This window comes from Ictalurus punctatus, chromosome 8 (assembly GCF_001660625.3).
Source record: "Ictalurus punctatus breed USDA103 chromosome 8, Coco_2.0, whole genome shotgun sequence".
NCBI classification, from domain to species: Eukaryota; Metazoa; Chordata; class Actinopteri; order Siluriformes; family Ictaluridae; genus Ictalurus; species Ictalurus punctatus.
In genome coordinates, this window is record NC_030423.2 from 17,357,949 (window position 1) to 17,368,902 (window position 10,954).

The 10,954-nt window shown below is 41.2% G+C and overlaps 2 protein-coding genes across 6 annotated transcripts in view; both read left to right on the top strand.

Annotated features, from left to right (window-relative positions):
- The first annotated feature begins 904 nt into the window (after positions 1 to 904).
- Positions 905 to 6,177, top strand: dnajb9a (DnaJ heat shock protein family (Hsp40) member B9a). The gene is made up of 3 exons (XM_017475229.3): positions 905 to 1,014; positions 3,216 to 3,446; positions 3,869 to 6,177. Exons 2-3 carry the CDS (start codon positions 3,230 to 3,232, stop codon positions 4,297 to 4,299), a joined length of 648 nt encoding a protein of 215 aa, XP_017330718.1. The 5' UTR covers positions 905 to 1,014; positions 3,216 to 3,229; the 3' UTR covers positions 4,300 to 6,177.
- A 521-nt stretch (positions 6,178 to 6,698) lies between these two features.
- The window catches only part of dnm1l (dynamin 1-like), a 22,706-nt gene continuing 18,450 nt past the window's right edge, over positions 6,699 to 10,954 (top strand). For 2 of the 5 annotated variants that reach the window (XM_047157238.2, XM_047157239.2), the window contains exons 1-3: positions 6,699 to 6,941; positions 10,088 to 10,232; positions 10,776 to 10,811. In XM_047157238.2, the coding sequence (XP_047013194.1) occupies positions 6,840 to 6,941; positions 10,088 to 10,232; positions 10,776 to 10,811 (283 nt within the window). In that variant the 5' untranslated portion in view covers positions 6,699 to 6,839. The remainder of the gene's footprint in view (positions 6,942 to 10,087; positions 10,233 to 10,775; positions 10,812 to 10,954) is intronic. The other 3 variants (XM_017474982.2, XM_017474983.3, XM_017474984.3) reach the window with 3 other exon arrangements.

A 10,954-nucleotide genomic window follows, 5' to 3' on the forward strand; every position in this document is an offset into this window, starting at 1 on the left:
CCAATTATGAAAGCAGTTTCATAGATTTGTGGAATTAGTAACTATGGTGGCAAATGCATTTTCACACAGGTCCAGTTGATAATGATAATGATAATGAGTCTTTATTGGTCACATATACATATGTACAGTGAAATTCGTTTCTTCGCATACCCCAGCATGTCAGGAAGCTGGGGTCAGAGCGCAGGGTCAGCCATGATACAGCGCCCCTGGAGCAAAGAGGTTTAAGGGCCTTGCTCAAGGGCCCAATAGTGGCAGCGCTGAGGCTTGAACCCCCGACCTTCTGATCAGTAACCCAGAGCCTTAAGCGCTAAACCACCACTGCCCCACCACTGGTATTGTATTGTATTTTTTTTTTTTGTTTGCTTCAATAAATAACTATCATTTAAAAACTGTATTTTGTGATTCCTCAGGTAGAATTTTTTCTCTTAGATTGTGTTTTCATTTCTGAAACAAACTGAGATATACAAAAAAGCAGAGGTACTCAGGCAAATACTTTTTCACAGCACTGTAGATAAATGGTTACAGAGTCAGAATAACGTGAATTTTTTTTAAAATGTAAAATTGTTGACTGGGTCATTGCAAGTATAAAAGTTGTGTAATATTTTCAATTTCTTCCCTTTGTTAGGGGTTTTTTTTTTTTTTTTTTTTGGAGAGGCTGAGTCCCCTCCTGATTACCAAATGTAATTTCTGTTATAATTGTAGCTACAAATGTGCAAAATCTCTGAATGAGTTTTCTCATTCTCTGAGTGAATTTCTTTTCATCTGACATTGGTCCCTTTACTTGATATTAATATAGAACTGTAATAGAAATGGAAATGTAATAACTAACTCCACAGTATATCACACTATCTCTGCTTTTACTCTACGCCACCTTACTGAAATTGCATCTTTCGGCGCACGTGAAGGTCACGTGATACAAAACCAACCAATGGGGTTGCGCTTCGTGTTGTTGCTTGGGATGGAAACGAAAGCAAACCGTTATCTGTGCTTCACCGGTGGCTGTCTATATTAAAGGTAACATTAATTAAATATATATATATGTATTGGGAATAATAACTGTGTTTTATTTAAGCGGGAGCTTTCCCTAAGTTTTTTGCTGTTGTTTCTGTTACGGTAATGGTACAAGTGGTTAGTTTGTGCATTAGCTTAGCTGTTAGCTCATGGACACAAGGGAGACAGGTTGACGTTATGTTTAACCAGCAGCTTTACTGAAGCCAGCACTACGTTCGAGATTGTGTCAAGGATTATCGGTTATATAGCTGCATAGATGCATGTCCAAACCACGGTGTTTCTTTTGAAAGAAATTGTCTTAAACTGGTGGAGATTATGACCAAACACAGAGACTCGCTCTAGTTATTATTTAACCATTTGAGTTATATAAGCGTTATTGGACAATTGAATCGAATGGATTCATCTAAAGATCAACAAACTAGACAACTCGTGATGCACAAGTGAGGTCTTGGATTATCTCAAGATCAGAAATTTAAGTGGAGTTTCATCTTTCTCATGAAACCTAAAGAACCATGTTCTCTCTGAATGAGAGGATATACAGTCCCCTCCACTAATATTGGCACCCTTGGTAAATATGAGTAAAAAGGCCCAAGCAAAATTCACAAAAATAGTATGCTGTCATGGATGTCAAACAATTGCAAACAAAACACAGGTTAATGTGTTTATAGGTGTGCAACAATTATTGGCACCCTTTAGTCAATACTTTGTCCTACTTCCCTTTGCCAAGATAACAGCTCTGAGTCTTCTCCTATAATGCCTGATGAGGTTGGAGAATACATGGCAAGGGATCTGAGATCATTCCTCCATACTGAATGTCTCCAGATCCTTCACATTTCGAGGTCCACACTGGTGGATTCTCCTCTTCATTTCACCACACAGGTTTTCTACAGGGTTCAAGTCAGGGGACTGGGATGACCATATCAGGACCTTGATTTTTTGGTCACTAAACCATTTTTGTGTTGATATTGATGTATGTTTTTGGATCATTGTCCTGCTGGAAGATCCAACCACGGCCCATTTTAAACTTTCTGGCAGAGGCAGTCAGGTTTTCATTTAATATCTGTAGTCCATGATGCCATGTAATATCTGTAGTCCATGATGCCATGTATCCTAACAAAATGTCCAGTTCCTCTGGCAGAAAAACAGCCCCAAAAACATTAAAGAGCCACCACCATATGTAACCGTGGGCATGAGGTACTTTTCCATATGGCTCCCTCTCTGTGTGCGCCAAAACCACCTCTGGTGTTTATTACCAAAAAGCTCTTTTTTGGTTTCATCTGACCATAGAACCTGATCTCATTTGAAATTCCAGTAGTGTCTGGCAAACTGAAGAAGCGTGAGTTTGTTTTTGGATGAAAGTAGAGGCTTTTTTTTCTTGAAACCCTTCCAAATAACTTATGGTGATGTAGGTGACTTTGAATTGTAGTTTTGGAGACTTTCTGACCCCAAGACACAACTGACTTCTAAAATTCTCCAGCTGTGATCCTTGGAGATTTCTTGGCCACTTGAACCATCCTCTTCACAGTGCATTGAGCCAATATAGACCCGCGTCTAGTTCCAGGTTGATTCATAACATTTCCAGTTGACTGGAACATCGTAATTATTTCCCTGATACTGGAAATGGGCATTTTCAATGCTTGTGCTATTTCCTTATAGCCACTTCCCATTTTATGAAGCTCAACAACCTTTTGTTGCACATCACAGCTCTATTCCTTGGTCTTATCCATTGTTATGAATGACTAAGGGAATTTGGCTATTAGTTACCTCATATTTATACCCCTGTGAAACAGGAAGTCATGGTTGAATAATTTCCTCTTCCTAGTCACCCAGGTGTACTAAAAATATATTTTTCTCATATGAATTCATAGGGGTGACAATAATTGTGGCACACAGAGTTTTGTTTTTTTTTTTTATATATAAACCTGTGTTGTGTTTGCAATTGTTTGATATCCATAAGAGTATTTTTGTAAATTATTTGAAGAAAAGATTTAACAAAACGAAAGGTTAAACAATAAAGACAATTTTTCACAGCCTTCTTTGCTCATATTTACCAAGGGTGCCAATATTAGTGGAGGGCACCATATATATCAGACCTAAATGCAATTCAAAAACTTAGATTAGATCTTATTATGTTAATCTAAGTATTAAGCCTCTAGAGTGACTTGTACATCTGTCTGTCTCTTCTACTCTCTTTTATCAAACAGGCACAAGCAACGTCATGGCCACAGTGCAGTCGACGCTAATGTTTGCCGTGTGCATCCTGATGATAACAGAACTGATACTAGCCAGAAAGGACTACTATGATATTTTGGGTGTACCTAAAGATGCCAGTGAACGTCAGATCAAGAAGGCTTTTCACAAGCTCGCCATGAAATATCATCCAGACAAGAATAAGAGCCCTGATGCGGAGGTAAAGTTCCGGGAAGTAGCGGAGGGTAAGTCATTAAACAGTTTGTAATATACACATGTTCGCGCATGTTGGAGAAATTTATCCTGCACTAATATAAAAAGGATCACAGTCACATGGCCAAGGTCTTAAGGTAATCGTAGCTTATTCAAGCTTCTTACACTTCTGCAAGTCCAACTTTCTGCAGGAGGGGGCGGGATTGGTCAGAATTCCTTAGGGAGTAAAGGGATTTAAAAAAACGAACCATTTTATACACACCTCTAAATCACAACAGTCTTCCAAAGTGTTTGACATCATTCATTTCCTAGAAAAATCAGCTAGATCAGATGCTATGCCTGAAATTCCTCCCTTCTTGTCGAAGGATGCCGATTTTCCTTCCTTATGCTTCTCATTATATTCAGTCACATCATTACAGTCCAGTCTAAGCTCTATTCTCTCGTTTTTTTTCAGCATATGAAACGCTGTCAGATGAGAAAAAGAGGAGAGAGTATGATCGGCTTAGACAGAGCGCTTTCTCCAGCGAAGACGTGAAAGGAGGAAACCAGTACTTCCACCAGTCCTTTGACTTTAACTTCGAGGACATGTTCAGAGACTTCGATATCTACAGTCAAAACCGGCACGCACGCCCCAAACGGAACTTCGAGGAGCATTTCCGAGCTCACCAGCACGGCCACAACCGCCACAAGAGGCACTTCCAAGGAGCTTTCGGAGCAGGGTTCTTTGAGGATCTGTCTGACGATATGGAGAGAATGTTTACATTTGACAGACATGCCAAGCGGACTGAGAGCAGGTTTCCAGGCATGGCAAAGCAGCACTGCAGGACTGTGACTCAGAGGAGGGGGAATATGGTGACCACCTACACTGACTGTACCTCACCCTGAGAGCCACGTGACCGCTCACTAGAGTTTACTCCTCACCTAGAGTTAAGCTAATTTTGTCTGGATTAGACATACTAATTTATAAACCTGCTGCTGAAATGAATGAAGCTCAACGATGTTTATAAGTGACTAAGTTATGATAAGGACCACTATTCGGGATTTTCAATTTATTAACTGACATTGATAACCACTTCTTGCAAAATGTAAAAACAAAGCCTCTCCTGTTGTTTGACTACAGTGTATCAGATTCAGATTGGAATTGATTTGATGATTAGTCACCCGTGATGATGTGTAAGCCTTCTACTTTGCCATTCAGATCAAAGAATGCATAAAAGAAACACTAACATAATCAGTTATTTTCACCTGGACTGTAATCAGACACAGAGTTTATATTGCTGTCTTCTTTAAATCATGCTAGCTATTTATAAAGGATTGTTGCGAAATGCTGACTAAAAGAAATCTCCACATATAAGTGACAGCATGTAGCTAGTTTTGTAGATCTGAACACACTAACACATAGCACACAATGGATTGCTTTGGAGAAGAATTAGTTGTTGTATTTTTTTCAGTTGCTCGGAAGGTTTAATACTTGTTAGGTGTCCTTTGCAGTGTGTATGCATTGTGAACTAATGCATAAGTCCTTTTTGATGTTAATCTTACTCCATCAGAGGTGGACAAAGCATACATTTACTTTCTAGCCCACTATGAAGCTTCAGCGTGCTGCCCAGTCTTGTATTTTGGTTGTCTGGAAACCTAATTGACTAGGCTGAGAAGTGCGATTGTAGCTAACATAATATAATACCGTATGACAAGTTATTTAGCAAGTTAAATTCATTAGTACAGGCTAAGAGAAACGAACAAGTATGTGATTATGTAGGTGTTCTGCGACCTCAATAAAATAATTATTGGCCACAATTTTGGCTTTAAAACATGGTGTTCTGTTCTCACGTCGAATGTAAATGATCTTACACGTTTCTGGCTAGCGTCTTTATTTCCTATCGAAGTGTTTAATTTGTGCTAGCTGGAGAGTTCTATGTCATCTTTGTGCTGGATTTTATTATTTACCTGCGTATTCCCAATTCTAAAAAGATTAATGAAAAGAATTAATCTGACTAGTAAAACTCTTTCCATCGTTCGCCATATTGCATCAGGTGGTGTGTGTAGTACAGCAGGTGGTGGTGTTCAAAGCAGCACATGTTATAGTAGCATTGCACCAGTGTGATGTGCATTCTGTTTAAACATGGTCACATTAAGACAATAATGAGTAGGGTTTATTTATCTTTTTTTTATGGTTATTTACTTGGGGCACGGTGGCTTAGTGGTTAGTACTTTTGCCTCGCACCTCTGGGGTTGTGGGTCCCGCCCCTTCAGGGGTTGCCTCCTGGTACTCCGGTTTCCTCCCCCACTCCAAAGACATGTGTTGTAGACTGATTGGCATTTGTCCGTAGTGTGTTATTGTGCACACAATTGTGCCCTTCGATGGGTTGGCATCCCGTCCAGGGTGTCCCACGCCTTGTGCCCCGAGTTGGATAGGTTCCAGGCTCCCGTGCGACCCTGGGTAGGATAAGCGGTATGGAAAATGAACGGATGGATGGGTATTTACTAGACAATTTTGAAAAAACTACTAGCCCCCAGACACACAAAATAACAACTGATTTTTCATGTTGAGTAGTTTTGTTCTTGTGCAATATGTTAAAGCCAGCTGTGTTGTTAATGTCACTGTTACTTGCTGGACTTGTCATTGTTTTGAGTTGACTCATCAAGCACTTCCATAAATCCTATGGTTAGTGGATAAATATATAAATATAACTATATATGAATGTCTATATTCAAAAGCAAACATGTTATATATTCTTGGGTGGAATAAAATGTGAAAATGCACTTGTCATAAGTATTTTTTTTTTCTGATTATGTAAGGCGATGATTCTCTAAGTGGGGAATTAAAAAAAAAAAAATTGTTACAGTTGTGGAGAATATGTCACCATTGGAAAGTTCAGAAGTAAAACCGCTCTGGCTTCACTTAATAGCCAAAATATTGTGGGTAATTGAAAAAAAATGAACTGAGGTAGTCAGTGATTTTTTAAAAATGCATTAGTTATTTAATAGGACCTATAAAGTGATCCCTGATAGCAAAACGTCTGAAACCCACTACATTAGAGAGACTGAGCTGAGCACATAAGGTTTCGTGATGGAAAAAATATGAATAAAACTATATTTCAGAACTTTTTTCCACTTAAGCCGAGTACAGTTCATTGTGCGAATGTATCAACTGCAGACACACACAAACTGCTCTCAAAATAGGGATCAAAATAGAGAAACCCGGAAGTGTAGTTTGCAGAACCGTCAGGAGCAGTTCTGCGCTCTGCTTAGAAAACTACAAGTCCCACAATTCCCTGCGGGAAGCTTCGTGCGTACGCAGCTGTCAGAGCGGTTTGCTAATGGTGGTTGTGTGAGGGACATTCAGATGACTTTGTGCCGTGTTTAGCAGCGCGGTTTAATCGCCGGTTTATTTATTTTTGACAGGCAGCAATTGCTAAAACGCAATGGAGGCTCTTATTCCTGTCATTAACAAGCTCCAGGACGTGTTTAACACCGTGGGCGCGGATATCATTCATCTGCCGCAGATCGCTGTGGTCGGGACGCAGGTAGCGCAGAGCTTTTCACTTTCGGTACAGCTAGCGTTAGCATTAGCATTAGCCAATATGAATGAGTGCTGTGGCAACATTTTTTTTTTATTTTCAGCAAACAAACTGAATATAGACTTTTTATTTACTTATTTATTTATTTTATCTTTACGACTGTTCAATAGCAAGGTTGTATGCTGTACTCTGAGAGTCCTTGTGTATAACTAGTTAACGTTAGCTAGTCAGTTGTAAGATAACAAGCTAGCTAAGTTGAGTTAACCAAGCTGTCTGTAATGACTATCAGAGCTACACACCACACCATGAACCTAGCTGTATTAGTGTTATTTTAGCTGGGTGTTAGTGACGTCACTGAGCTTAGGCAGGTGTGAGTGAAGATGGGCTACGCATAGGGACACTAGGTTGGTTATTATTTTTTAGGCGCCCTACAGTTTCCGTTAGGGAGTTATTTTAGGATTATAGACAGTTCCGTTTTCTTGATTTAAAGGGCAACTCCACCCTGAACCCATTAAACGTGTTTGTTGAAATCTTTGTGATGTGCTTAGAGATCATGGTGATAATGTGTTGGCTGAGGCTGTATGTTTGTTGTTGTTCCTCCTGTCAGAAAGTAGGGGTTGTGTGCAGCACTGACGTCACTAGGGGACGTTATTAGTGCTTCAGTGGTGTTTAATAAGAGGAAATATGTATTTATAAGGAGTAAGAGTTGAACAGACGGATGTAGTGGAGACGGACTGCGGTGCAGATGTACGACGCTGATGCTGCGTTCATGAGTGAATGGGAACTGAGACGTTTCTGATGTCCCAGTATGAAACGATCCGGCTCTCCTACTATGCCTTGTATGAGTAATAATGGGCGTATAGTCCTACACTTGACATTCCAACTCTGAGATTTTCACTAGCTCTGACGTGTCTGAGTTGCGATTGTGTGATGTCGCTCGTAATGAAATATTGAAAAATTTCAGTAAACAATAAGAGTGTAATGTTAGGGTACTTACCTCAGCTCTCTGACCAAGCAGGGAGGGCAAAGGCTGTCCCGTGCTTCCAACTGCTGGTGATGCAGCATCTCACTTCAGCACACACAAGCTCACAGGCTCTTGGACTCGCAGTCATGGGCGGCTGTGGCGTCGTCGGGATTCGAACTTGTTCAGTCCGTAAAGGATTTTGCGATCGCAGAAATTTACACAAACTCAAGCAAATGCCGCAATATTCGGAGGAGTTTTCAGTTGTTTTAAATTACCACAGATTTGGTCCAAGACGTGTCACATGATGTCATCACTACATGCATTCACCCAAAGCCACGAGCCAGAGTCACATGTGTCTAACACGAGTACAGCTAAAGCCTAGTTCATGATACACGATTTTAAGCCCGATTTGCAAGGTGCCGAGCTCGCAGACAAAAACCCTTTGATCGGAGGCAAATCAGCGAGCAATTGGCAGTCGAGCATTATGTGTGAACTATTCAACAACGCATCAAAGAGGCTTGCCGACACATTGCCGACGCCAGACAGATATTTGGCATGCTAAATATCTGGGGCTGTCAGGAGACTCCACATCATGTGGTGTGAAAATTATCGTCACTGGCAGTGATTTGCAGTGACGAGCTACAGCCAGTGAGAGAGCAAGGCATGGCGTGAGGAAGGGAAACCTGTGAAACCTATGGCAGAAACCCAAATCATCACGCAAACAGCTCGCACCGCTTGTTTCTGTTCTACGTCCATCTTCAAATAAACAGCTCCTGTTTCGCATGTGGTTTTCACATCATATATCCGTGTCAATTCTCGCATGTGTTTTCGGGACAAAACATGGTTTGGACAGCAGATAGAGTCGTCGAGTGACAGAGTCGTTGTCAGGTTGTGTAGTGTGTGACCCCCTGTCGCCAAGCAATCAAGTAGTGTGAACACCACAACCACTTTGAGATTACAACTGATTACAAGACAGCAAGTCATGTAGTGTGAACAGTGCAGAGATCTGCAGATGATGAAAGTCGTGTAGTGTGAACTTAGCCTAAAAAGTCTCATTTACCAGCAAACATCACTGCCAAAGATCATGCAAAATTGCAGTTTCACCAGTTCAAGTAGTTTTCTGCAAAAAAGAACACACACAAAGTTACATCGCAAATTTAGAAGAAAAAAAACAGCAGCAAAATCAAGCATTTTTGGCTGCAACTATCATCAAAAAGGAAACTCTGTGAATCCTGTATGGTCTGATTCATTAATTCTGACATGAACTGAGTTTGTGTGAACACTTCAGTCTGGGAAGTAGGAGGTTCCAGGTTGGAAAATTCCAAGTTCCCAGTTGTCATGAATGCAGCATGAGTTACGGCAGAGACTCGACTTGGCTCTTTAGCGATCTTTGAGCTAAGGACGATGGTGTTGACTGTGATATTGGCATGAAAGTTGATGCTTTGGAAGCTGAAGCCTTTGGTATACTTCGTATTTTTACGCGCACACTAGCGTGTGTGCACAGTTGTACGCATAACATTTCAAAGTATACCCCCATTTGACATGCGTACACAGGCATGTGCATTATCACAACTTGCAATACCCCTACTGGCCTGCAAGAGTCAGTACGGAACAGTAAAGCAGGTGTTTTGGTGTGAAGGATGACAACGAAGAGGAATCACAACACCACAAAGAACAATGCTTGGGCAATCTCTCACCACGATTAGCACCCATATACAAATCCTTATACTCTTTAAGGTTAGAATTATACAAATGCCGGTACTTTATAACCTGCACTTGTTTCCGTCTCTTCCTTTTTTAATCATTTTTTCTTCAACTACCTTGAGAATCAACTGCCCTGGCTCACTGTTGCCACCTTGTGGAGCAACTAAATAGTGCAAAAGAATTAAATGCACATGTGCGACCGGTTAGAAAAATCGGGCAGCGTGTGTACAGTACGTGAGCCAGACAGAGTAAAGGACTAAAGCGCCGCTACGTCAGTGTATTCACGTACAGATGAAGTAAGAGTTAAATCTCACTGGCACCAGTGAGTGGGTATTCAGTAGAACGAGGGGAACGACAAGGGTAGAAAACACACCAGGGTTCCATGCAAATAGACTAAACACTGCATTACACGGCTACTAAAAAGTCAATTGAAAGTGGAAGTGTTGCTAACATGGCAGTGATCATCTTTTTTCCCCCCTAACAGAGCAGTGGGAAAAGCTCCGTGTTGGAGAGTCTGGTTGGCAGGGATCTCTTACCTCGCGGTACTGGCATCGTGACGCGCAGACCACTCATCCTGCAGCTGGTGTATGTGGACCCCGAGGACAGGAGAAAGACGAGTGAGGAGAACGGTACCCACACTCCTCCTCCCCTCCAAACACACTCATCCTTTCCTATTGTCCTCTCTGTGTGTGTGTGTTTGTGTGTGTGTGTGTGTGTGTGTGTGTGTGTGTGTGTGTGTGAGAGAGAGAGAGAGAGAGCGAGCATGGGAAGGGTTAGGCCAGCACGTAATAATAATCAACCTGTCACAACAATAAGATTGGCATGCAGTGTGATTTTTCTTTAGCTCCCCCCCTACACACACAACATAAAGAACAGTTCCTGAGTCACTCCTCAGCTTTGTATTGTCATGAACAAGCAGAGTGACTTCTGTCAAATAAAAGCCCCCGAAAAATATGTAGGCCATCTTTTGATGTGGGAAATAAAGCTCTTTGTGCTCATGCTAATCTCACTGATTTCTCCCAGAAGAATTAAACAGGATATTCTGAGTGCTGTTCATGTCGGCATCCAGGTCACTGGCTCATGTGCTGCACCCCAGAGACTGCATTGCTATATGGAGATAACAGTTGTCTTGGGCTAACGCTGACCTTTTTGTCATCTCTCTTTAACCACAGACCCCAATTCCTGGAAAAATGGACGCCTTTATAAAGGTCTCCTATTCCTTGTTGCTTGCGCTTCAGTTTGTGTTGAGCAGCTGCCATGTGATCATTTGGTTTTCACACTGTAAAATTTTTGTTCTTCCATGGTTTTTAATTTGTTAGCTGTAATAGTTGAAGTATCAGTTTGGATACTT